We start from the raw sequence: 27,964 nt of genomic DNA, 5'->3' as shown, positions 1-27,964 counted from the left end.
CATGACTAAACAACTTTTACAGCACATGTATTATTTGTTTGGGTTCTATTTGGCCAGACTTCACACAATTAGATTGTAAAAAAATTATACATTGATCAGAAAATGTCCTCCAAACTGTCCTTGATGCCCCTCTGGCCTGTGTAAAGACCCCAAGTACTGTATATGGCCACATGGAGTGTTTAAGTGTAGTTGGATACTGTTAATGGGGGCAATGGAGAACATCATGACCTTCATCGTCTCCCGTCGCCCCCTCCCGCGATCCACCCATGCCCCACTCACGCCACATCTGCTTTGACCATCTCCAAACTCTGCACCGCCTGCACCTCATCAATCCTCTGTGTCATCATTGCCACACTTTTTGGCTTTTTTTTTTTTTTTTTTGCCAAAGTAAGCCGTAACACAGAGACGTGAAAATGATGAATGGATTTTCCCGGACAGGAAGCGACGTCTGTTGAGGAGAGACACACCACCCAAAACCCATCTTCCCGATTCATTTTTCACTTTGTTGCCTCTGCCACGTTTCTGTTCTGTTATCCATTCAAGTCAATAGGAACTAAGTCATCCAGATCCACAAATATACGAGTCCAAAAATAGTTTTTTTTCTTGCTTTAGAAAGCGCTGTATTCCCTCCTCTTGTGCTACGTGGCATTATGCAGCAGCATTAAAGGTCCCCTATCATGCAAAATTGATTGTTCTAACACTAATGTGTCCTTTGGGCCTGTTTATGAGGACTAAATGTGAGCAAAATCTGTAATTTCCCTCACTTGTTTGCTCCAATTTTGAGAGAAGAGGCGTTCAAATGCTTGCATTTGAGGTTCATAAAGGAAAAACCTCCTTCCTCATTTCTGACCCGCCCCGTTTATACACCCACCACTTCACGGAGGACAGCTTTGTGTAAAAAAAATAAAGTATGTAAATAAAAAAGAGGCTTCACTACACATCTTACATTTAAGCATGGAGCTCTACCAACTATCCGCCAATCAGCTGCAGACGTGGGAGGTGTAAGGTGTAGGTTGTACATATACAGTGGTGTGAAAAAGTGATTTCTTTTTTTTTTTTCATGTTTATCACACTTAAATGTTTCAGATCATCAAACAAATGTAAATATTAGTCAATGACAACACAACTGAACACAAAATGCATTTTTTAAATGAAAGTTTTTATTAATAAGGGAGAAAAAAAATCCAAACCGACATGGCCCTGTGTGAAAAAGTGATTGCCTCTAAACCTAATACCTGGTTGGGCCACCCTTAGCAGCAACAACTGCAATCGAGCGTTTGCGATAACTTGCAATGAATCTTTTACAGCGCTGTGGAGGAATTTTGGCCCACTCGTCTTTGCAGAATTGTTGTAATTCAGCCACATTGGAGGGTTTTCCAGCATGAAGCGCCTTTTTAAGGTCATGCCACAGCATCTCAATAGGATTCAGATCAGGTCACTCCAAAGTCTTCGTTTTGTTTTTCTTCAGCCATTCAGAGGTGGTGCTGGTGTGTTTTGGATCACTGTCCTGCCGCAGAACCCAATTTCAGTTTCAGCTTGAGGTCACCAACAGATAGCCGGACATTCTCCTTCAGGATTTTTTGGTAGACAGCAGAATTCATGGTTCCATTTATCACAGCAAGTCTTCCAGGTCCTGAAGCAGCAAAAGAGCCCCAGACCATCACACTACCACCACCATATTTTACTGGTGTTATGATGTTCTTTTTCTGAAACACACCTTCCAAAAACTTCAACTTTTGTCTTGTCAGAGTATTTTCCCAAAGGTCTCGGGGATCATCAAGATGATTGAGATTGTTCTGTTTGTTCAGCAGTGGAAAGTTTTTGCCCAGTGTCTTTCTTATGGTGAAGTCATGAACACTGACCTTAACTGAGACAAGTGAGGCCCGCAGTTCTTTGGATGATGTTGTGGGGTCTTTTGTGACCTCTTGGATGAGTCGTCGCTGCACTCTTGGGGTAATTTTGGTTGGCCAGCCACTCCTCCTTCACCACTGTTTTCGCCATAATAAAAAGTTTCATTTAAAAACTGCATTTTGTGTTCAGTTGTGTTGTCATTGACTAACATTTACATTTGACATTTTAGTGTGACAAACATGCAAAAAAATAAAATAAAAGGTGGCAAACACTTTTTAACACCAAGATAGATATACTGACAAATGTTAAAGCTAGTTGGACACAAGATGTGCAACTCTCAGCAGTCATAGTGCATTTTTAAATATAAATGAATAATTGGAATGGAATATTTGTGTGAAAGGGAAAGCTGGAAAAGTGGGAAAGTTAAAGCGCTACATTGGATGTCAAATCTGTCCTGCGTGTATCGTGTGTCGTGTGTCACTCACATAGGGCCTCTGATTACAGAATGATGTGTTCTTTGGGCTCTGTGTTATTTTCCCTTTTTTTTTCTGCCTGTTGAATTAAAGCCTTAAAAATCAATTTGATGCATTTTTTTCTATGTGGTCCTGACACCTTATTTGCGAGCGGATGGTGAAGAGCTCAAGGGTGCATCAGGCATGACACTTTTGCCATGGTTGTTTACTTCATGAACCTTCGTGCTTTTTCCCCGCTGTCATGTGATTTTAATGCCGGCCATTATGACTTTCACACAGACTGCTTTTCATTTCAAATCTTGTGTTTCGCCCCGTGTGAAGTCTCACTTCAAAAAGCAGAGCAAAGAATCACCCCATTGTTCATCCTTTTTTTTTTAGGTCAAATAATGTATATTTGCAAATATCCTTTATTTTGGGGACTCAATCTTCACGTATGAAGCGAAATATCCACACATCTTCCTCAAGGAAACAGACAAAGTCGCAATTAATAAACATCTTCTATTTCTCAGTCATTTCTGGAGATCATTTGTTTTCCGTGCCTTTTACAAAACACACAAAAAACAATTCTCTGTGGAATTCCACAGCTTCTCTGACAACAATTATACCCAATAAGACAAAGTGCTCTCGTTAAACTTGATATGCACGCACACACACACACACACACACAAGTATTCAATAAAGGGCATAAAACCACAGGTAAACCCTCCCTTAAGTAGAAGTTTTCTTATGTTTAATTTAATCTGTGTGTGTTTCATGTAATTTGATTAGTGGCCCAGCCTCACTTTTATGACTAAAGAAGAACAATTAAGGTGTGTGAGCTATCAACACGGCCAGTTGTCACACACACACACACACACACACACAGAAGTCTCATTTAATCCTTTATGATGCGCATGGAATTTGTAATGATTTTAATTAGGAAAGGTGCACTTGCAGTCGACTCCATGGCAATGGCTGACACTCCAGGGTGCCTAAAGCCAATTAAAAATATGTGCTGATCAAACAGCCTTGCCCTGGCTATGCATGCACCACTGTGTGCTGGCTGCATGCTCCAGGGAAGTGTGGGGTGGGGGGGGTTGTCTCTGGCTCCCACCAAACAAGCTGCAGAGGAGGCAACGGCAGCAAAGATCTGGTTCAAGGTTCAGCTGCTCCCATTAAGCGGCACATTACGGAGGGCAACGACCAGCCATAGTGGAAGCCACAATCACAATCGGACGTCTGTGAGAAAATGTCACACATGCCCACAGAGGTTTCTTTGCCCCCACCCCAACACACACACACACAGGAGCTGATTCAGCTCCTATTTCCTCCCCCCCCCCCTTCATAGACTTGTGTCAATTAAAGCTGCTATTAATTACACTGTTCTTTCAGTGACTGGCCAAAATGGATGATTCCAAAAAGCTAGATATATTTTCCAAATGTTCTTATTCTTGAAGACTCCTTCATCTCTGTCACTTCCTACCCCCCCCTTTTCCCACCCTCTCCTAGCCTCTATGAAGTCCCTTATCCTTCTATCATTACGCTGGTGTGTCTCTGGTGATTAATGACACTAATGAGCATGTGCAGCCATTCACTCTGTCACATATTATTCTGTCCTTTGGCCTAGGATGTGCGTCGTGTCCTCCTGGCATAGGCTGCTAAAACTCTAAAATCCCCTTCAGTCTTCTGCAATCATCTGTGCACATACGATGCTGCATTGTTTTTTCATTTTTCTTGGTTTTTATTAAGCTGCACAGCCCTTGAAAATGTTGCTAAATGTATTGAGCATATGGCCTTACTTTCTAGATCGCAAAAATCCTGCATTGTAACAGGAATGTGCAGAGAGCTTACAGTATATTCACACAAACAATAAGACCACAGTTGAACAGAAGCTGTCGACTGTCCATTTCTTGGCTATTGAAACCATTTATCCCATTGGAAATAATGCAGCTAAAAGTGACCTGTTCCAGAGGTGTGGACATCAAAAGTATTTTATTTATTTAACAGTACAGGCAATGTTTGAAGTAACATTTTAACATTCATATCTGTCACATACAGTATGTACATAGACATACTGTTAAACGTAAAATGTAAAAACCATAACACAATCAGTGTCATTATATGGTGGTGGGAAAAAGTGTTTTCCCCCTTCCTGATTTCTTATTTTTTTGCGTGTTTGTCACACTTAAATGTTTCTGATCATCAAACAAATTTAAATGTTAGTCAATGACAACACAACAGAACACAAAATTCAGTTTTTAAATGAAACTTTTTATTATTAAGGGAGAAAAAAATCCAAACCTACATGGTCCTGTGTGAAAAAGTGATTGCCCCCCAAAACCTAATAACTGGTTGAGCCACCCTTAGCAGCAACAACTGCAATCAAGCGTTTGTGATAACTTGCAATGAGTCTCTTACAGCGCTGTGGAGGAATTTTGCAGAATTGTTGTAAGTCAGCCACCTTGGAGGGTTTTCCAGCATGAAGCATCTTTTTAAGGTCATGCCACAGCATCTCAAAAGGATTCAGGTCAGGACTTGACTAAGACACTCCAAAGTCTTCATTTTGTTTTTCTTCAGCCATTCAGAGGTGGACTTGCTGGGGTGTTTTGGATCATTGTCCTGCTGCAGAACCCAAGTTGGTTTCAGCTTGAGGTCACCAACAGATGGCCGGACATTCTCCTTCAGGATTTTTTGGTAGACAGCAGAATTCATGGTTCCATTCCATCAAGATGTTCTCTGGGGAAATTAAGACAAGGCTTAGTGTTCTTTTTGCTCAGCAGTGGTTTTCGCCTTGGATGTTGTTGTGGGGTCTTTTGTGACCTCTTGGATGAGTCGTCACTGCGCTCTTGGGGTAATTTTGGTTGGCCGGCCACTCCTGGGAAGGTTCACCACTGTTCCATGTTTTCACCCATTTGTGGATAATGACTCTCACTGTGGTTCGCTGGAGTCCCAAAGCTTTAGAAATGACTTTAGAACCTTCTCCAGACTGAGGAATCCCAATTAATCTCAGTTATCTTTCAATCACTTTTCACAGGGCCATGTAGGTTTGTATTTTCTTTCTCCCTTAATCATAAAACATTTCATTTAAAAATGCATTTTGTCTTCAGTTGTGTGGTCATTGACCAATATTTAAATTTGATGGATGATCTGATACATGATGAACTGAAATTTAAGTGTGAGAAACATGCAAAAAAATAAGACATCTTTGGCAACAAGCCAAAGAAAAAGCAAAACCTGTTCTAATCATTGATTGCTCGCATGATGGCGACCTGTGAGGCATGTGTTCCCAAAAATGTAGGTCAAATTTTGCTTCCTATGACCTCAGGCTTGGACTTGAGAGCTTGTGCCGTAACATAAACTCTCTTGCTTTGTCGTCAGCTTTATTAATCAATTATTATAAGCAGCACTGTGATGGACCACCGCAGTGGATCTCTCCACAACTCTTTTCTTGGGTCTACTTTGAACATTCATGGCAACACAGATCCATTTAAAAGGCTCCTATTGTTGGTTGAGTCATATAAATGAGGGATTATTAATGAATCTGTTTGCCATATGGGGGCTTGAGCAAGAAAACAGTGTTCAAGGGGGTTAACAGAGGCCATTTTTCATTGGACCAAAGCACATACATGTCACATCAACACATCTGTTGCTTTATTAGCCTTTATTAGCTGAAGTTGCTTTGTCTTCTGAAGCTTTGGCATGTTTGCATGCTGTAACTTGTGTACATGCTTGTCACTGTACATAAACCGCAGCGCAGGGAGCTTTTTTAACTTGGCCTTTATAAGCCAAGCGTTCTCCTCGGAGGCTTTAGCCTGCTGTGCCGCAACATCTGAATCCAAGAATCCCATTTGGGTTTTTGTTTTTTTCCTTTACAGAGTTGAAGCAGCTTTGTCTGCCGAACACCATCCTTCTTACTGTAGATATGCTTGTGGTTTTATTTCTTTTGAAGAATGCTTAATAAAGTTACATTGAGGAACATCACGTTTACACTTGCACAATTCAACATGTCCGAAAAGGAGTAGGGGGAAGCAGAGTGTATTTACAGTCATCGTACCCCTTCTCAATATCTCATCATTTTCTGATGGAACACTCAACATGTTGCCAATTTCTAATACGGAGAGAAAAAAATAAGTGCTATAAAAATAAATACAAAAAATAGATAGATACATAAATGGTAATGGTTTAATTCATCTTCAACACGCACACAAATTATCCTGGAGCTCATCACGTAACACAATTCACTGTTCCGCATGTCCAAAAAGGAGAAGGAAGAAGCAACGCTTATTTAATCCTACCCCTCATCCGTTTCACATCACTTTGTTTACCTCCTCTATTCCAAATGTACTGCTTGCCTATTGTATGATTATTATATGAACATTATTTATAAACACCAACTGCTTGTACTGTTTCTTGAAATCGCCCTATTTATTGCATTGTTTGAGTTCCTTACTCAATCCGTCCACAACTTGATTCCACACACAGAAATGCTGACGGTTTGTAGTGTTGCCCGTGCACAGAAGTGTTTTCGGTTTAATTTTTCCCTAAGATCATATTTATCCTCGCTTGCTGAGAAGAATTTAAAGTTTACCATATCAGCAAATTTTAATAATTGTGATTTTCGGAATAAAGTGCTTGTATGTTCTCTAGAAGCGGCGTTATGGATCATCCTAACTGACCTTTTTTGTAGCACGGCTAGTGAGAGAAGTGTATTTTTATAGTTATTACCCCATATCGCCACACAATAAGTTAGACATGGTAATACTAGAGAGCAATAGAGAGTATGGAGCGATTTTTGATCTAGGGCAAATTTTGCTTTATTCAATATTGGGGTATTTCTTGGAACTTTATGTTGTATATTTTTAATGTGAGATTTCCTCTTCATATTATCATCTATTTTCATTTACCCTGTCAATGTCCAGGCCGTCAATTTGTATTTGCGCATGTGTATCCTTTTAACACTTACCAAATAGCATTATTTTAGTTTTGCTTACTTTCAGGGATAGCCCGTTTTTACCAAACCATCTCTTTAGTATAGTTAATTCCTCTGTGATTTTTTTGATCAGTTCTTGTGTGCTATCTCCAGATCAGAATGCGGTTCTATCATCTGCAAAAAAATACTAGCTTTAGGTCTTTTGTGACTTTACAGATGTTGTTTATATATAGATTGAACAGTTTTGGTCCAAGTATTGACCCCTGGGGTACGCCGCATGATATACTGTATTTAAGCTTGCATATTCTCTGAGCTTCACGTATTGCCTCCTGTCTGCTAGGTAACAGTCTTTTACCCAGTTCAAAGCTAATCCTCTGATTCCATATCTTTTTAATTTTGTAATTAGGATATTGTGATTAATTGTATCAAAGGCTTTCGTCAAATCCATAAATACTGCAGCTGCGCAATTTCTACGGTCTATAGCGTTTGTAATTTCATCAGTGATTTTGATTAGTGCCATGAAAGTTGAAATTTTAGTTCTGTATCCGTATTGGCTGTCTGCATGTAATTCATTCTTATTAATACATTTGTCCAACCTGTTGTTAAATAACTTTTCAATGATTTTTGAAAATTGTGGTAGTAAGGAAACTGGTCGATAGTTTGTGAATTGATGTTTGCCTCCATTTTTAAAAATTGGAACTACTTTAGCTGTCTTCATTTTGTTTGGGAATTCACCAGTCAGGAGGTCTGCGATCTCATTAACTCATTGACTGCCAGCCATGTTCAGAGCAGAGAGCTCCATACTGCCAGAGTTTTTGAGGAATTTTTGCTGAACTTTCAAGACCCACAGAATATTGAGTTTTAGGACTACGTAAACATTGAAACTATCTAAAGAAACTTTAGACTCTCTTCTTTCATCAGAAAAAAAGTTTGCTTCTAGCCTTTTGGGTCTTTAGATATTGGCGGTAGAACGTGACCAAAAACCTGAGAAAACGAGCTTGTTCTGCAGAGAGGCAAATTCAAGCAGAGTGACGGTGGGGTCTGCTGGATGTGGGGATGAATCCCTGCTGCTGACCCATCCAGACGACAGCCACTCGTCAGAAGAATCAGGGTCGGGTTCTGAGTCACCTGACTCTGAACTGCTTCCGGTGTCTGGCTCCGGTGTCGTGCCACATGGCTCAGCAACGCTAACCACTAGCTTGTTGCTTCAGCTGCCATTGTCAACTGCATTTGTGTCTACGTCACCTACATCACCCACGTCACCTCTATCTTTCGCGATCGCGTCACTACTAAAGGCAGATCCACCGCCAGACAAGCTCTGTGACAGTGTTAGCTACCTGTATTTGTTGTCTCCGCTCGATTTCTGCATGCGTTTCGCCATTTTCCTCTCTCAACCCACAATCCGTCTTCTTCATAGACAATATGTCGCTGCCGGTTGGTGGAAGGGAGAACTGTTGCCCCCTACTGGGACAGGAATACATTGCCTACACGTCAGAAATTCACACACAAGATGAACAAGACTTTAATCTGTAGCTTCCGCGAAAAAAAGCAAAAGACGGCAATAGACGTATTTGGCAGTGAAAGAGTTCATCCTCTTTTTAGCGTTTTTATTCCTACTCCGTTACAGTCAGTTGATGTGTTTGCTTTACATTGATTAACAATATTGATGATTTTTTTGTCACGTTAGTGAAGAACTGGGATTTCTGTCTATAGTTTCATTCCTATCTTCTTCTGACAAAAAATTTGGGATCTTTTCTTCCAATTTTGGTAAGTAATTATTGAACCTTTTAACTACACCGTTCATATTTTTGTCTCTATTTTTGTCTCTATGAAATAATGAGGGTAGGCTGCTTCCTTTACGATTCCTGATCATACTGTTTAGGATGCCCCATGTTGCTCTAATGTTGTTTTTGTTCTTGTCTAATAATTGGGGGGTGTCGTCCATTATAGCAATCTAATTTATCTTATTTATTATGTATTGTGTAAAACTAAGACATGAACATCATCACATTAAAAGCACAAAATGAATGCCGACCCACCATCCACCAGTTCAAGCCTGGAGTTTTTCCGGAGAGATTATTACATGGCTGTTTGACGTGTGTGGGAAAAGGCAGTGTGCTAGCATGAATTAACTTGAGACAAATGTGCACATTAGCACTCAATAAGTCATCAAAACTTACCTTTATACATTCCCACATAGTATCAGCATTTGACAACAAATATGAGGTGAAAGAAAAATGGTAAAAATACAGCAGTAGTCTATTTGTGCGGCATGAAGTAGTTAGCACACGCACAATGGACATGCGTCAAGTGAGACGGATGTAACAGAGAGAATTCGTCCACTTTTCAAAATAAAACATCATGGAAATTATTTTTTCTTTCTGTGCGGCCGATTGGGAATCACTGAATTCTATCATTAATTAGCAGCCCACATGTTGTGTTGTTATCAAAATCATTGGTGAATATATTATCAATGAACATTGCGCAATGACCTGTAATTCTATTAAGTCTGATGCTTTTAGGATATAGACTTAAACTGTGCATTGTATCTATAAATTTATTCATTTATTATGTTTTGCTTATTTGAATTCAGAAGATCAATATTGAAATCTCCACATACAAAGATTATTTTTTGGCCGATGTCTGTAAATATTCGGATATTTCAATACTTGACTTGGGTGTTCTATAAATACAACTTATTAATAAATGTTTTGCTTTTTTCTTTAGTAATTTCAATGGTTATGCATTCTAAAATGTTATCAATAGCAAATGACATGTTGTTTCTGTCTGAGATTGCGATTATTTTGAAGGGTTCCTTAAATTGACTCAAGTATTGTCTGATATTGTTATAATTTGCATACGTACTTCTGCTGTTCATGTGAATGATTGACGACTTGTTGCCAATATGAAGGTTGTTATTGTATTGTCCCTTTGCATAGTAACAGCAGTCGTTTCTGATATGCGAAAAGAAGCTTGTATCCGGATCGATATCCTCCTCCAATTCCACTTGTTTATGTTATGAAATTTGGCAGTTCATTATCCATGAACTGTGTGTTGACTAAATACAAATAATTAGTAAAAAATAGAAAATAAAACACATTAAGATAATATGAATTGATAAGTTTATTTGAATAAATGCATAAATAAATAAACATAGGAGTAAAAAACTGCCAGAAACACTGAACAGTCGTCACGGCTTCACTCTATCACGTTTTTTCAAAATAAATAAATTAATAAAATATCGCTTCATGGTTGAATATAGCCTATTATGAGTAAAAAAAATATATATTTAAGCAAATTGTATGTATTCTTGTTCTCAATTAAGCATTTTCAAGCCTAACAATGGCTAAATGAACAAAAATACAAATACAAGGCATTCAGAAGACGCATTGAAAGACGTGATATGTAGAATTCTACACTGGTCACTCAAAAATATTACTGTAGCGACGGGCGTATTGCACAGCCCTGAGCTGCTGTTGAGAGTGTGGGTTACAGAGGGCGGTGATGTTCCGAGCGCGGGTTAGAGCTAGCTATTAGGAAATAAGTCCATAGAAAAAGAGAACTAGGAAGTGTTGAACAGCCATCCTGAGTGGTGTCATTCAGCCACCATTACATTACACTGATGAGACAATAGCCACCGCAGGAAGTACGCTGTCCAGAAAAAACAACAAGGAACTCTCCCAATACTAACGTGTGTGTCTATGTTATGCTTTTTTTATGTCTAATATGGCTTATTTTCTGTTATTATAGCTCCGATATTAGGTAATAGGAGTGTAAAGGTGACCATAGGGGTGTTGTTACATGTCTAGAGGGCTCTAAATAATGTTAAAAACTGTATTTAGAAGGACGTTGACAGATTTTCTATGGTCTAACTATGACGATATTACATTTATAAATAAGGAATCCTACTTTGCAGAATTTCACTTATCATGGTTGGGTCTGGAAGCACTGTACATTGTAAAAATGAATGCCAGATATTGATACATTGAAAAAACGACAGCCTGTTGCTGAGCATTCTTTTTTAAGCATCTCAGCATGCTTAATATACTGTATGGCTGTGTACACACTGATAAAATAAATAAATTCCTTCATTTGAACCTTCTCACTGCCAAGGAAAATCCTGCGGTTCTTAGTTTTCTTTATTATTTCTCGCACTGCAAGAGAATCAGAAAATACTAATAAATCAGGCTTAACATGCATTTTAGGGTGTGGTGAGAGGAGCGAGATATAAAAGCAAAGAGTTGTGTGAAATGACTGCAGGGTGAAGGGCAAAGTGCGACAGGCGAGGATTGGGGGAGATATCAGGTCTGTGTCTGGAGAGTAGCGCTGCTTGTGCATTGCTTCCTAAACCTGCAGCTGGGGCGGCTTGAGAATTCCGTCCCAGAACAAACCGCCTTTTCTTCTATCAAAGAAGGGCTTTTTAATGGCCAGAGTCCTCCTGGTCACATGACCACAGGCGCATCCTGCTAAATCCCCCACCCCGCCCCACACAGCGTCCCCTAGCACCCCCTCGCTGCAGATGTGGGCTAACAAGTTGGACGGTGAGTTAAACGGCGGAGGTACAATGTTGTGCTTGTTGCTTGTGATGCCCTCAGCGGGAGTGTGGACTTCGTGGTCATAAGACTTCTTCATCAGGGAACATTATGACTTGCTGTGTGATGCCGTTTGAGGCAACAGGCATCAATCTCACTGTCATGAAGTGACACCGTGGATAATTTTTTTTTTTAATTCATGAGAAAAGGTTATATTCTGACATGTTATGCAGAATAACATTTGTGAAAATCACAAACACGAGTCCACTTTATTTTTCTTACCGTATGTATGTAATAGAAATGACATACTTTAGAGTAGTCAGTGTACAGCTTGCATAGCAGTATAGATGTACTGTGCACTGAAAATGACACACACACAGCCATTATTGTCTAAATAGCTACATAACAGTGTCTTGCAAACAGTACAGCATAATTTTATTAGCATGTATGAGTGCTACCAGCTCTGGAGGGAGCTGCGGTTCACTGAGGGGAAACAAATTCCATCATGCAATTTGACATTGTGAAGGAGAGCAGGATCCCTCTCTTGGTAAACAGTTTTCCAACATGATTGCGATCTCAAGCGCACCTCCAAGATGACAAGTGCCTTTCTGACGAACCTGAAGGTGATGGATTGGCCAAGTATGTCTCCTCCAGACCTGCACCCTATTGAGCACCTGTAGGGCATCGTCAAGCAGAAGGAAGGAAGGTGGAGGAATGCAAGATGTTTAACTAACATCCACCGGCTCCACCAGTCATGTCATCATGAAGGAGTGGAAGAAGATTCCAGTAACAACATGTACAGCTCTGGTGAAGTCAATGCCCAAGAGGATTAAGGCAATGCTGGAAAACAATGGTGTACAATTTGGACATGTTCACTGTTACATGTACTCACTTGTGTTGCCAGCTATTTAGACCATGATGGACATGTGTCTTATTTTCAGTGCACAGAAAATCTGTACTGCTGTACACTGACTACTCTAAAGTATATCCAGTTTTAATTTAATAGTATTTCCCTTTGACAAGATATACTGTAATAAAATGCTGAAATGTGAGGGATTTACTCGTGTGAAACAAAAAAGCATGACCCGACAAACAGTGAGGAGCTAACAGTTAGCCAATTATGGCTAACACTGTTTACATGGTATTGCTTGTACTCTGTCTTTAAAACCTTGGATGTTAGCAGGACTGCGTCACCTTGAAACGGACACCACACACTGATACGTTTTGTCTTTGGGAATCCCTCTTTTTGCCCCCTACAGGAATTAAAATGCAGCTCGTGTCAAAAGGAAGAACCTGTTGACAAGATCACCGTCTTTCGGCCCGCGAGGAGACAAATGAGAATGGGGGCTTTGAATGGAAAGAAAAATGACGTCAGGTTCTCGGGGTTAGGGAGGACAGTTGAAGGAATGTGGGCCAGCTCGTTTTAATGATAAGATCTATAGCATTGTAGATAAATGTCAACAGGAGAAGAACAAAAAAGGACAAATGTATATTATATTATCTTATTGATTTTTTAAGGCATCCACATGCTTGTAGGGTGTGCTGTCCATTGTCAACACAGCCAAGATGCGTGCAGTTTATTTGACGATTGTATGTATAATCAATCAATCAAAACACTTGAAAAATACAATTTGGTAACAATATTGTGAGAAAGATTTCCCACTTGATAATCTTAGAATAGTATTTATTGTATATTTGCAGTGGAATTGAGTAATTTAGATGATGCAACGGCATAAAAACGTGTAAAAGAGTTTGTCAGTTTTAATATCAGCAAGCCTTGTCCTGTAGATGTGGCCTGGAGCAGGAGCTGTCAATCACCAGCGCTTCAGTGAGCAAGGACAATCCTCCTGAAAAACTGGTCTTTTTTTTTTTTTTGAGAATGTGTGTGTGTGTGTGTGTGTGTGTTATGCTACTGATCTCTGTATTTAGTTTTATTTTTTCACACTGAACTATAATTAGATTAATACAATTCCTGCACATGTCAAGGTTACATCAATTTACACAAATAGAAGAATATTTTTTTCAATGTAATGTTGCACCCATAATTAAAGTAAAATGTTTAGAGTTTTGCAGTGTTGTATTTGTAGTTAGGATAAAATTGGAAATGTGTGCATCGGAATAAATGAATTACAGTGTGTATTTGTATCAGGATATTTAGAAGGGCCATTGACAGTGTCACAAAGACTAAAACAAATGCAATACATATGAAAAAAATGAAATAAATGTGGAATGTTTTACTAGTACATATGAGTAATCTAAATATGTAATTTAAAATTTGACTGAATGTGTGCATTTGATTGCATGTAAAATGTGTGCTTTTGATCATAAACACTGAAATTTGAATGCACTATTGAGGGGAAATGCAAATGCAACAACAATATAAGGTAGTCAGTCAAATTTATATAAATACATGTTCTGACTACATATGCTATAGGAACCCATCCAAAAACATTAGGAGGTTGGTTTAAATGCCTACAAGGTCGATGATGCATGCAGCAAATAATGGCACACACACAAACGCGCACACGCAGTATTCTGGCTGCAGCATATGTCCTCTGCATCGTCTTTGAACATCCATCAGCAGCCGTGCAAACACTTTACAGCCTCATCCCAAACCGCAAATATGCTAAAGTCAAATTATTTACTCGGAGGAAATTACTGAAGGAGGAAAGGGGGGGATGGGGGGAAGTCATTCTACCGCAAGAGCCCACTGCGACAAACCTCATGCAGCCGCACGCTAACATGCAGAAAGGCATCCATGCACATTGTCTTCATTTGAAAAAAAAAAGCTTCATTGATGGGACAATCCGCTCTACAATTGTTTCCTTTCCTTTCCAAATTGTCTGCAAGAAAACCTCCATTATTCCTAATATCCAACCTATAATTCCCCCCTCTCTCTGCAGTATTCCCTTTGATTCACGCTTGACTCATTTGGCTTCAGGGCCAACGGGGGTCCGCCTTTAAGGGGGGCGCCTTGACACCGCCTCCTCTTATCCCCTTTCATCATCTAAACCGGGGACGCCTTGAAACCGCATGGACAGTTATTGCCTTTTTTTCCAGGCAGTCCAATGCGGACTGGCCATCAGCCAATCACAGCCTTGTTTACACTCAGTGACTGACAATACTCTGGCGGCCTTCCAGCCAATCAGGAGCGTGCACACACAAGGGCTTCATTTGTAAATATTCAGCAGCATGCAATAATCTGCATCCAGTCTAATAAAACGTGTGTGATTCATTGTACAGTTGCAGGGGGGGTGTTGGGGCCGTAAGAAAAATGTTATTACAAAGTCTCCAATGGCCCACAAAAAGGAAATACGTTTTAGACAACCTGGTAAATGTTAGCTTTTTTAATGTGCTAAATTGTAGGAAATTTGGGGTGGGAATGATGTTTTAAGAGAGGGCTGAAAATGTATCACCTAATATTTTTATATCGTTAGTTAAATAGCACAAATTTGTAAATGATGTTTATTTTGACTCCCCTCTGTGCTTACGTTGGCTGACTTAAAGCTACAATGTATAGTATGTCATACATAGCCCAAAACACTTTTTTCCACCTTGTTGTTTTCAAGATAAGTAAAAGATTGTTTTAAATAGAAGGAACTGCACCTGGTTTTGCTCGCTTTACGTAACAGTGATTGCTACCCAGCCGCAGTAAATGCTGCTTTTAAACTGACTGCAATTGTCAGCATCCTCTATAAAAGTCGTGTGCAATGGGATGTAAACACAACACAAAGCTATGTTGCTGTAATAGTAGTCATTAATTGGAGCACTAGTTCAGTCTTGGCCTTAGGGACTGTTTTGTCGCACGTTCGAGACCCGCTGCAGACTACATTCCCTTAAAAAAAAGTGTGAGTGTTAATGCTGAAAGATGCTGTCACTTGAAATGAACTGTGGACTGTTGCATCACACTACAGTCGTCCCTCGCCACTTCGCATTTCCAATTCTGTGGCTTCACTCTATGAGGTTTTTAAAAAAATACTGTATATTAATTAATGAATCATGCTGTTTCGTCCTTGAATACGGCCTATTTGTCAAGACATATGCACATTTAAGCAAATGTTACTTATTTTTTGTTTTAATTATCGGTTTTTACGGACTATAAATCACTCTGGAGTATAAGTCGCACCAGCCAAAAATGGACAGTGAAGAAGAAAAAAACATATTTTAGTCGTACTCGAAATAAATAATATAAATCACATTTTGGGGGGAAAATTATTTTATAAAATCAGAGACCAAGAACAGACATTTCATCTTGAAAGGTAAGTTATAGTAAAAACAATAGAATGGAGAACAACAGGCCAAATTGGCGTCTGTTAACATAACGTGAGTAGGTGGTATGTTAACGTAACATATTAACAGTTACTCAGACAACTATAGCCTAAACAACATAACATAACTAGTTTACTAGCAGCTTGTAATCTGCAGAATATGATTTTTTTTGGGGTGGGGGGGATGCATTTGTGTTCCGTCTTTCTCAGTTGTGTTTATAAATTGATGTTTACATTGTAAACTTTCAGTGGCACAGGAGTGATGGGAGTAGCAGATACTGGAACACAAGCCTAGGACGCCCTCTCGTGGGCGTCAGTGTGGAAAAAAAACATATAAGTCACTCCGGAGTATAAGTCACAGGACCAGCCAAACCATGAAAAAAGTGCAATTTATAGTCTGGAAAATATGGTAAGCATTTTCAAACATACAAATGGCTACATCAACTCAAATACAAATACAGGGCATTCAGAAGATGCATTCAAAGACGTTGACGTAGTATTCTACACTAGTTACTGGGTGTCAGCAATGTTACTGTAATGTTTGGTGAGACTCACAATGGCCAGACTTCATCGCCGGAACAACAGGCTTTTATTGCAGGTTTGAATTATCTCAGAACAGGCACAATAATCCCTAATAAAAACACAGACACTGTTTCTGCAGTAACCCACGCAAAGCTAAAATTAATCTTTGAACCCCTAAAGTCACTTCATGTCCGCCCACCAGTCAGCTCCCTGTGGAACACATTTTTATAGCAACACACATGAGCACGAGTCTTATTTACGTATTAAATGGCATATTTACTCTTGTTATATCTACTATATTGGGTAATGCAAGTGTAAAAGTGACTATATAGCTGTTAGTTCATGTCTAGAGGCCTCTAATAATGTTAAAAATTGTATTTAGAAGGTTGTGAACAGGTTTTCTATGCTCTACTGTAACTCCGAGAATATTTCATTTACAAACAAAGACTCCTGCTTTGCAGAAATTCACTTATCACTGCTAGGTCTGGAACCAATTAACTGCGATAAATGAAGGATCACCGTAACGCAAAGCTATCGCCAGATGCAATACAAACATGCCCACTAGTTGATGAGGGTGACATAAGCGCAATTTGATTGGATGTTAGGCGTCTGCAACATTACCGCCACCGCCACTGTCTTTGTCATTTAGCTTCCAGGAAAACACATTTTGGTGAAGATCCAAATAAAGGTGCGACTACAGGAATCGATAGTCTGTTTCACACAGCGATACCGCAAAAATTGCCACATCACAAATACAACTGTTATACGCCTGCGTGTTTTACACAGAACTGTGTGCTGTATAAAAAACTTGTCGACCAATAGCTTTGAACACAACAGGGCCGGAGAACTGAGTGTCAGGTGTGTAAATTCCACACCACGGTCCTGGCAGGAAAAGTCCCACCTCTATTATAGTTTTGAAACTACCTTAGAAGGTGTAAAAATCAGGATAACGCATTTTGGTAAGGATCAGGATATACTGTAGGTGTGTGTACAGACACTTAAAGCCTCTTCTGGCATCAACAGGCATGAGCCTGTTGATTTTAAACATAATACTGTAAAAAAAGGCACGTATAAGGCGTAAATGTACACTGAATACAGTATGCCGCTGTATTGGTGTGCTGGCATCGGAAGGCACAGTCATTCTGATGTTGCTATTCCAAAACTGGTGAATGTGTTTTTATGCGCACAGTTCTTTTAACGCTACAGAACGTTTGGACCCCACGGGGATGAAAAAACAGTAAATCCCTTGCTTGTAGCTGGGGTTAAGTTGCGGAACATGTCCTGAACCAGGAAGTAGTAGTAGTAGTTTTTTGCGTTCTTTAAAAAAGACACAGATAAAGATACATGCTGTAATATGCATGCCAGGCCAGTAGTTGGTGATGTCACATTGTCCTGCTGGATGAAATATGCCTTTTGCCTTTTTACTAGTGCATACTGTATGTCGATGTTTATAAACGTACACTTAGCTGGAGAAGCACTATAAGTTTGAAGGCTTCAGCAGCACTGTGTTCCGCCATTGTCGTGTTGACTGTGTCATGGCTACGTTCAAACTGCAGGTCAATTCTGATTTTTCGCTGTATCTGTTTTTTTCAGATTTTTTCAAATGCAACTCAGGACTCGTTCGTATGTAGATATACTGTAAATCTGATACTGTATGTATTTGATCTACCGCAGTCTGAATGGCCAGGTCACATATAACCGACCTACACATCATCGAAAGGTGTGGTTTACCGTATGAGAGACTTAGGCGATGGAACTCACCGATGTAGGCAAAAATTATTTTTAAAAAGTGTCAGTGTAGCGGCTCACGGCAATGTCCCACCATTGCTGCCACCCACACGCTCCTCGGAACAGATGTCGCAGCAAGTCCTCCACAAACTGCCATAGACCAAATTCTTGCCCTCTTTCTTTTTAATCTCCTACACAGAATCATTTGTTTAAGAAAATATTGACTCCGGTTGCACAAAATCTTTGAAATTGCCACAAACGTGTTCAGGAGAGCACAGTACACACGGTGCAGGTATCTTTACTGCCATAAACACACGGGCATAAATGCATGTGACGTTGTGTTTTTGCGCATGCACGTCACTTCCTGGACGCTTTGCGTTCACATTAACAGGTCCCCTTTTTTTGGTGGTGTGAACAACCACATTGAGCATCATACCCTGCAGTGTGAACGCAGTCATACTTTTGTTTACACCCACACTGACCACTTACGCATGGATGCACAATACCGTCTTCAACATTTGTGTTGAAAAGGTGATGCTATAATTTACAAAGTATATCAGATATTGTAAAATGTCTGCCTTTTCAGGCTCTGAGATGCTGCTCTTGGGTAAACAAATGGTTGTCAGTTAAAAACAGTCTAGTGCAAATGGTCCTTTTGTTTGTGTCTGCTCGTTTTGCAGAAAAAGTCCAATATTCTGGAACCGAGGAGTGTTAGACGGTAGAAAGGAAACTTGAGCTTTAAAAATCAGGCGTGGTGCACTGGAGTCTTCTGCATGACGCTCCATTGTGAGGGATTACAAAAGCATCCAGTGCTTTAAATCTGCCGCGTCTCTCTTCTGTCTAGAGGCCAGTAAACGCACCATTGGTCTGCATTACCCGCCAATCACAAGCCGTCTTGTTCCCGAGTTGGGGAGCAGGAGCTCATTATCATGCGGGTATCCCACCAATGGGAAGACGTGTTTACTCTCCGAGCGGGCGCGATGCTCGCAGTTGCACCGGGAGAGAAAAACCGCTGCTGGAAGGTCGGAGGCGCGATCGAGCCAGGCCGGAAGCGTCAGTCCGGCTGCATCTCGACTATGAGGCAGCTCTCATGGAGATACTGTAGGAGCTCACACAGCCAGTCACTCCATTTGAGCATTTACACTCTTTAAATGGGCGTCGCACTCTTCCTTGCACCTCCACTTGCAGTGTTTTCTCCTCTTTTAATTCATTCTCATGCAAGGATTTAACATGCCAGTAAGTAGCCGTTTTATATTATTGTTTATTGTACCTTACATGCATTGAATAATAATGTAAAAACACACCAGTTGCCTTATAATATTAAATAACAAAAATAACAATAACAATAATAGTTTAAATGTTGTATTTGAAATGTGTATTATTGCTATAAAAAATAAAGAGGATGTGTGGGCTTCACATGGAAAATATGAATTCATGCAAAGAGGGGAAATCTATTCCATGATTCGTTCAAATTTACATTTTTGATATTTGGCGGCAGTATTTAATTATCTACTGTTTGTTTTTAAATTGTAACAATTTAATTTATGCGGTTCATTCTAACTTCGAAGCGTTTAAATATACATTTGTAGAAATACAGATTGGTTTTGTGATTTGGCTGTGCTATGATGGGGGAGCCGAGGAGAAGACCCAGTCACGCTGCTGACTCTCCCCGGCCGAGGTGCACTCCCTCCCGGCCGTCTTCGTCACGAAGGCTCGCCTGTTTCCGCAGCACGATCCGAGCGTTTGAAGCACAATTTTATTTATTATCGACTATTTTCTGCTCTCGTTTTGACCGAATTTGACGGAAATTAATTTAATAAATTAGAATTACGGGACAGGGGGCGTGAATCGTTTATTTTAAACGCATTCGACGATTTTGAATGTGCACATTTAAGGCAAAATGAAACCACTGTGGGTCAAATCACGAACGTTGTGTATTTTCTTTGCTAGGCGTCTTTTTCGCTTTGTTTAGATGCATTAAATTATAGTTATTATTATAAACGACACGGTGAATGCACCAGAATGGCGGGGTAATGGCTGCCTGCAAAGCCGAGACAAAGGCAGCTGACGGGCGGCCATTCGCCTCGAAGGAGTCCCCCCCTCCTCCTTCTCCCTCCTCGTCCTTACAATCTCAGCTGTCAGTAGCTTTGTTTTTCCTACTCTTACCCTATATAACACTGATGTGAAGGAACAGTAGCACACTAAACTGCACGTGATCACGTTTTCTACCAGGTGGGAGATTTTATTGTTGTGCATGAAAGAAAGCTGCACACGTACAACACACACACACATTGTGGCTGTGTGTGTCATGCATGGCGTTCTGTGGAGGGGGTGGGTTGGTGAAAATAGCCGTAAATGACAAAGAAATGCATAAATTAATATTTGCGTTTATATTCAGTTAAAAGCAATATTGCCTACCTGCTGTGTGCAAGTCCAAAATTCCGATTTATTGCTGTTTTTTTCTGTAAAGACAAAAAATTACACCCATTTTAATCATAATAGTACATGCATTAGATCTATATTGTAATATTTTGGCAGGGAGAAAGTGTCCGATAATACTAATATAATTTCATGAAATAGGTCATGTGGTGAGAGTGCATTAATGCACACACACCTACACACACACACACACACACACACACTGACACCGATGACGCATCATTGTCAACGAATTTAAATGCCATGCGTCCTCTTTTCATCTAGCTACAAGGCCAAATAGAATGCTGTTTGTGTAAGGGTGATCATAGTGCAAAAATGTGCAGAAAAAAAACAATAGAGACAATAGGAGGAGCTGCAATCAAACAGACGTGTCGAAAATATGCATTATTTTAAAGCCGAGCAACATTCCATATGGAGTGACTGACAGCTGCGGTGTTAAAGAGGAAAGCCGCAAGCTCGGACCGTGCAGTGGAGTGAGGAGTGAGGCTTGTCCGTGGGATACATGCAGGAGCTGGGCTGATCAATAGGATCACCACTGGCTTGTTTGTCACAGGCTGCAACAGAAAAAAAGAACGAAAAGAAAAAAAAGACGATGATCTAATGACGATGCTTCCTTTTTATTATTTATGCATAAATCTTTTTCTCTTATTTCTAGAAAAGATGATCCGGATCGACGCTCTTGGCTGCACAAGCCTGCAAACGACTGATTGCAACACATAGATCCGAAAAGGAAAGGATTATTATTATTATCATCATATATGGGCTGCATTTAATTTCCTCCCCCCCCCCGCCTCCACCCGGATTTCGGATTATTCTTGGGAATGGAAGGACGGGATTTCGCAGCTCCGGCCCATCTCCTGTCAGAGCGAGGCGCCCTGGTGCACAGAGCCACCTCTCGGATCGCCCCCTCCGGCCACAGCTCCGTGCAGCACGCCGGTCACTTCCCGCCGGGGAAATACTACCCCTCACACATACCAATGGCTCCACACTCAGGTTGGTCAACAAATGTTCCTCTCACTATCACTGCTGCACCATACATATAAAAACATGGACGATAATAAAAATAATAGCTGCTCTTCATACTTGGTGCAGAACAAAAGTGATGATCATTTTTGTGATTATTTTTCATGAATGCTTGCAGGGAGTGGCTGTTGACAGTTTCACTGCTTAAACAGCAGCTGATAAATCAGACATTTTTTTTCTTCTTTTATCTTCTAGTTACACAATTTTGACCTAATTTATTCACCAGGCAAACTGCAGTTGAAGCACCCCCGCATCTTAAACAAATGTACTGTAAATGTCATGGTATTCATATAGGCTCTGCACCTAGAATGTGAAATGGGATTTTTGTCACTTTTGTGTTGCATTGATTAGTGTCACATTGATGCAATCGGGAGTGTGCAGGTTTGTATGGGTGACAGTGCACCAATGGGTGGGGGCTTGGGAGGGGAGTCTCCCTCCTTCTGTGTTGGCCTTCAAAGCGTTGGGGTGCAAATGTGTTGACGGTGCACGCGCCAGCATTGACAAGTAACTTGGAGTATTGACATTTTGTGGCACTGTACCGCTGATTTATAACCCAACAGCTGGAAACAATACCATATTCTGTATATACACAGCACACAGTATAGACATACTGTATATGCACGCACGTACCGACAAAATTTTAGCTTTTTATTATAATCTTGGTTTTTATACTTATTGGTATATGTCTTTATTGTATTCAGAGTTGGCAGTTTGTATTATTTATTACACACATCAGCTAAATAAAATATGAGGAGACATTAGAATTAAATGTAACTATCGGGGCTAAGTGTTGTTGTGCATTTATCTTTGTTGCATTTATTTATATAAATATTTCAATTGCCTAATTGTTGCATTTTGGGGAGCAAAATGAGAAAAAGCCGAGAGTGAAGATTCTGCTAATCATGCAAAATTCTGTATAAAAATACTAAAGCGGACTGTATTTTGCTCCTTTTGTACTGTTTCAAGTGTCATACAATGACATCAGAAGTTGATACACAATCACATATTTTTAACTAGTGATAGCAAAAATGTATAAGCCAAGTGAAAAAATTAAGACACCCCAAGGTGCAACTCTTGCAGCCCATCAACCGGTGCACACAAAAAGGTGAAAATCTGTCACGACATGACCACCCTACCGTGTTGCTTGCGCTATTGTTTTTATGAAAAATACACCACATGGTGGTACTGTTACGAAACCCCATTAGTTGGATTGGCTTGTAATTTCTCACACAGCCCCATGCAACCACGATACCTTTGAGTGTTTAGTTGAACCACCACCAAATTTGCTACTCACACCATTCGGGGACCGACAAGCACATGTAAAAAATTTTAGCAAAAAAAACCAAAAAATTGAGCAGGATTGGTTGAAAAACGTCTTTTCAGGGGCACGTCCGATTAGCAACCAATCAGCCATAAGTCATTGACCATTTGTCTAACGCAGGGGTGTCCAAACTTTTTTCCATCGAGGGCAGCATGCAAAAAAAAAATCAAAGGATGCGGGGAGCCACTTTGATCGTCTTCGCTACACTTAAACCAATCCAATGTACCCTGCAGATTGATATGTGCTAAGCTACAGTATTCGAAGAAAACATCACATCATAGCTTTGTGTTGTAGTTGACAAAGCAAATAGTGTAATATGGAATAATGTAACTTACTACTAATTCATTAATGTTAAATGTTCACAAATTGACCAATATTACAGTACTTGTATGCTATCTGTCCTCCAAAGCATTCTGAGCACAACCCATAGGTGGCGCCATAAATTTGGGGTTTGTGCTCACTGATAGAATCAGACAGCGAGCTGTAAAGTCACTTAATGCACCTTAATACAGAGAGTCCATTGACAAGGTTGTCGAAGCAGTAACGCTATCTGCTGTTGACTTGAGGGGACAGTTCACAGCTTCACTATGAGGGCGGGATGCCGACACGGGGACGCAGGGACAGTGTCAAAGCAGCAGACTTACACTGGAGCGGTCTTTACTGCCGGCCTTTATGACGGTGGGGGGGGCTCATCTTTCAGCCATATTGTTCCAATCGCCGCGCTCCGGCCTGAGGTGTGCTCGTGTGAAAGCAGCTGTACGAGCAGGGGTGAGGCTGTGGGGTTGGGGGGCCGGGGGGGGTTCAGGATCTTCTCTAAACACTCCAAAGGTCATATGTGTGTCATCTTGCACGCTTTAGTTCCACTTCCTTTGCATCTACCCTCGCTTCCCTTTCCACAAGTTGTCCCCTCTTGCAGCAGGAATACCCTGATGTCTGGGAAGTGCTGGTTTTCCTGCTACTTTGGACTCCAACCACCTTCCCTTATACCCCAGACCATTGTTGCACGCCCCAGCTTTGTGTGTTTTACGGCTGCTGTTAAAAGATAAAAAACAGTCCCGTCCACCCCCTTTATTGTTCTCTTGTAGGATGTCCCTGTCATTCTCCCACTTTTTATGTCCTATAGCTGGAAGTCCGGGCAGCTTCCCCCTTCAAAGGTTAGCATGGCTGTCTGCCATCTCTGTCTCTGTCTTTCTCTCTCCCTTTTTTTACTCCAGGGGGAATAAATAACTTTACAGGGACTTTTATTGAACGTCTCATTGCTGAAAGATCCCGTGGGTCTGTGGATGTTAAGAGGACGCTTCAAAGACAAACACAGGTGTGTGGTAGGATTAGCAAAGGGCCGCTTATGAGCAGGGCCTTGAAAAAGAATCAAGTCAGTGGGTGAAGGTTGTTTGAAACAAGGTAGTCTTCTTAGGAGTAGTTTGTATGGGATGACACACATTTGGCCTTGAAAGCAGGTCTGAAAGGGGAGGTGTCTGGAAGCAAAAGCGTTAGTTTCCATGTAAACGCTGAAAATGGCTAGCTTGTTAAATGTTCAGTCCATCACATGCAAAGAATAACATTGGAACACAGCAATGTAGTAGCATTTGTGCTTCTCTAAGAAAGTCTTTTCATATTGTAAATACGCAGAGAAAAATCCTTTTTTTGTCCAAGGAGTGATGTTTCCTTACCAGGCACCATCGCCAGCTATTTGTCTGGCATGCATATTAAAGTGAGGGACACTGAAATTTGTCAACAAAAAACATTCCCCTTTTCTGGAGGTTACTATATTGTTTACACTAGTGATGTGTGGATCGATACGGAAATACTAGATACCAGCTCTTCATGCTCAAAAATGGATTCTCAAATTAAAATATCGCTACTTTTGATACTTCAGCCATTTAAGGTAACGTTTGTCTGAAATGTTTGTCTGTTGAAACGACGACCGATCGTAAACTGTACCATGTGAACTGTGAATAAAGTTGTCATTCTCATAGTAGTTCTTAATAATTAATCACTTACTTGAATGGTTTTGTTATTTTACTTATTTTCTTTTTTAGTGTTTAAAATAAAATTGTTACATATTTTAGATGATTTTGTTAGCTTGGCTATTGTAAATCACCCTGCTAACTCAATATATTTCAGGGTTTAAAATAAATAAATAAATAACATACATTAATTACAAAGTTATTAATTTATTTAAATGTAGAATTTATTTCTATTTATAATGCATTTATTAATCAATTATTTCAATGTATTCTTTATGCTATGACATGAAATACACTACTTTTTAAAACTGACCAGACACATTAGGCGAATTTGCACAAAGTATCGGTGTTGGATTGGTATCAACGGTGCCAGCCTGGATTTGACTCAGTATCGGATTGGAAACACAATCAGTGGTATCGCACATCACTAGTTTGCACTCGACTGTTTTTAAGTGCAAACAGCAGCATTCTTATGAGAAAAACCTGCCAAAAGTTTTTGTTTATCTTGAACTCAAAAAGTCTAAACTTTTCGTCCAGTTGCATGCAGTGTTTCCACAGAGAGCCATGCCATCGCCATCTACTGGCCTGGCATGCAAATAGCAGTGCAGGATTTGGCAAACATTTACAAAACAAAGGTGAAACGTTTCAAAAACGCAATTAAAAAATATCTCCATACCCCGAATAACGATTTACACAAGCCTTTTTTTTTTTAAACAAAAATGATGATGTTTTTGTACGCGGTTATTGCTGCAGGGAAAACAGTCAAAGATGGACGACTTTATTAAACGATGGAGTTATTGTTCCCGTCTAATATACAACGTTTTGCCTGTGAGGACACGTGTTTACATATTATTTCTTGAAAAAAGGGCCATCGCCATCTGCTGGCATGGCATTCATATTACAGCGGTTGCCATGGGAAACATTACAAAACCAGAGATGAACTCATTCTCAAAAATACACATTTTAGAAAATCACATTATTAGTAGGTTACTGCCATAATTTATTTGTAATTATGGTGGTTTAAAAAATATTATGCCCATGCCATGCCATGCCATTCCATGCCATGTCCTGGCATGCCATGCATATTGCTGCAGGAAAAGTTTCAGTGTTTCTGCGAGTAAAACTGCCAACGTTTAAAACTCCATTCAAACTATGGGACAACAAAAACTTTGAGTTCAGTAACTTAAACAACACCAACAGCAGTCAGTAGACGTCCATCAGGTCAGAAAATCACCAAATCGTGACGTTGCGGGCGATACCGTTGCACCCCAGTCCCGTAGATGGCAGTAATGCACATTGCACAGCCACACACAGCAAGCTGAATAAACTACTAACAATGATCGAAACACTCTCCTCACCTCGGGCTTTTCATGCATTACAGAGGTAGTAATGATAATAATAAAGTGAGCAATCCCGGCGCCAAGCATGTGCTGCACACTCCAACAGCATCCCTCCCCTCCCTCCAAAAACCATTTACGTCCCAGCTCAGCGTGTTGGATGGTGATAGTCTTTTCAAGATGAATGATGAGTCTCTCTACAATGCCACTCACTCACTTCTATGGGACACCTTGTAAATGTACATTAAATATGCTATTTGTATCCCCCAAGCAGCTGCAGGGGAAGTACGCTGACAGAATGTGGGTTTCAGGCCAAAAATTCTTTCCAGAATCCCAAAGTGATTCCAACTACAACGAGGAGAGAAGTTGATTTGGGGATTGCTGCAAGATGACATAGTTCACACGTCCATAAAGTGAAGACCGAAATAACACCTTGACCATCTCCTGATGCTCCCCAATGGGTGACCTGAACAAGTTACAATGGGCACTACGAGAACGTCTGTAGAGCGCAGACCTCCACCAAGGCTAAACATTCCTAATTTGGATCAAATTGTTAAACTATTCCTGCTTATGCCTGACAGATTCTGTCATTAGCATTCATGTATTAGTCACTGATAGATTAAGGAAAATGGCAATAATTAATCCCTTTACAGGGTGTGGAACTACATTTACTCACTTAAAATTAAATAGATGCAACACCACGAATTATAGAGAAATGCAACTTCCCAGCCAATTGGTGAATAGTAATAATCAAATACTTATATAGTAAAAATAAAAGGGCACTATATATAACTGAGATATCATTCTATAATATGTAATATATTCTATAATTTCAAAATACAAAATGTACTGTATGTATAAATACAATAATTTATGGTTTTCTGGAGACACAATTATCAATCTGTAAGTATTGAATAAGTATTGAACAGTCCAGAATGAATCCAAAATCTAATCATTATGCTGCCATTATTTTTAATACATTAAAAAATAATTATATAATCATATATATCATATATATTTGTATATAAAAATTATTATCATTTTCTGGAATAAGAGTTGAGTGCGTAACAAATAAAAAACAAATCTTGGATCTGCACCTTTTAATCAGATTGAAATTATCGGGTCTTTGGTTCAAACACTTCCCCTCCTTAAAAAATAACATCTTAAATTTACACAGAAAAATCTGCAGTGAGAATGTTGGTCTTGCGTAAATTATACAGATCGTCTCCTTTGTTTCTTGTCCATTAACTCATGGGAAAATCTGCCTCCACAAAGTAAAAGCTGGAGCATGAGCGGGTGAAAAGCGAGAGGATTTTGGCCCGTGAGTGGCCACGCTGCCTCAGAGACGGCACTTCAAACAGTGCGCCACCCACCCGCACTACACTACACCGCGTGGCTCGGTGCCACAAAAGCCCTTGCCTGAAGCACGGGGCGTGCACGCCACACAAAAACACAAAGGAGAGCCACGGACGAGAACGGCGGACAGGCTAGTAGCCTCTTGTATCAGCTTTCAAGGCGCGGGATTTCATAACCTGCACCGCTCTATTTCTGTGCTCGGCGTAAGGAAGTGAGAAGAATCCAGCCAGGCCCTGAA

At 40.2% G+C, this 27,964-nt stretch overlaps 1 protein-coding gene across 3 annotated transcripts in view; it reads left to right on the top strand.

Moving 5' to 3' along the window:
* Nucleotides 1-19,272: 19,272 nt before the first annotated feature.
* Nucleotides 19,273-27,964, top strand: part of LOC129170742 (BAH and coiled-coil domain-containing protein 1) — a 73,846-nt gene continuing 65,154 nt past the window's right edge. For all 3 annotated transcript variants that reach the window (XM_054758665.1, XM_054758664.1, XM_054758666.1), the window contains exons 1-2: nucleotides 19,273-19,519; nucleotides 21,378-21,715. In XM_054758665.1, coding sequence (XP_054614640.1) covers nucleotides 21,544-21,715 — 172 coding nt within the window. In that variant the 5' untranslated portion in view covers nucleotides 19,273-19,519; nucleotides 21,378-21,543. The remainder of the gene's footprint in view (nucleotides 19,520-21,377; nucleotides 21,716-27,964) is intronic.

The sequence above is a fragment of the Dunckerocampus dactyliophorus genome, chromosome 18 (assembly GCF_027744805.1).
Source record: "Dunckerocampus dactyliophorus isolate RoL2022-P2 chromosome 18, RoL_Ddac_1.1, whole genome shotgun sequence".
Taxonomy (NCBI): domain Eukaryota; kingdom Metazoa; phylum Chordata; class Actinopteri; order Syngnathiformes; family Syngnathidae; genus Dunckerocampus; species Dunckerocampus dactyliophorus.
Note: the sequence above shows the minus strand (reverse complement) of the source record. Positions and strands in the feature narration are given on the sequence as shown.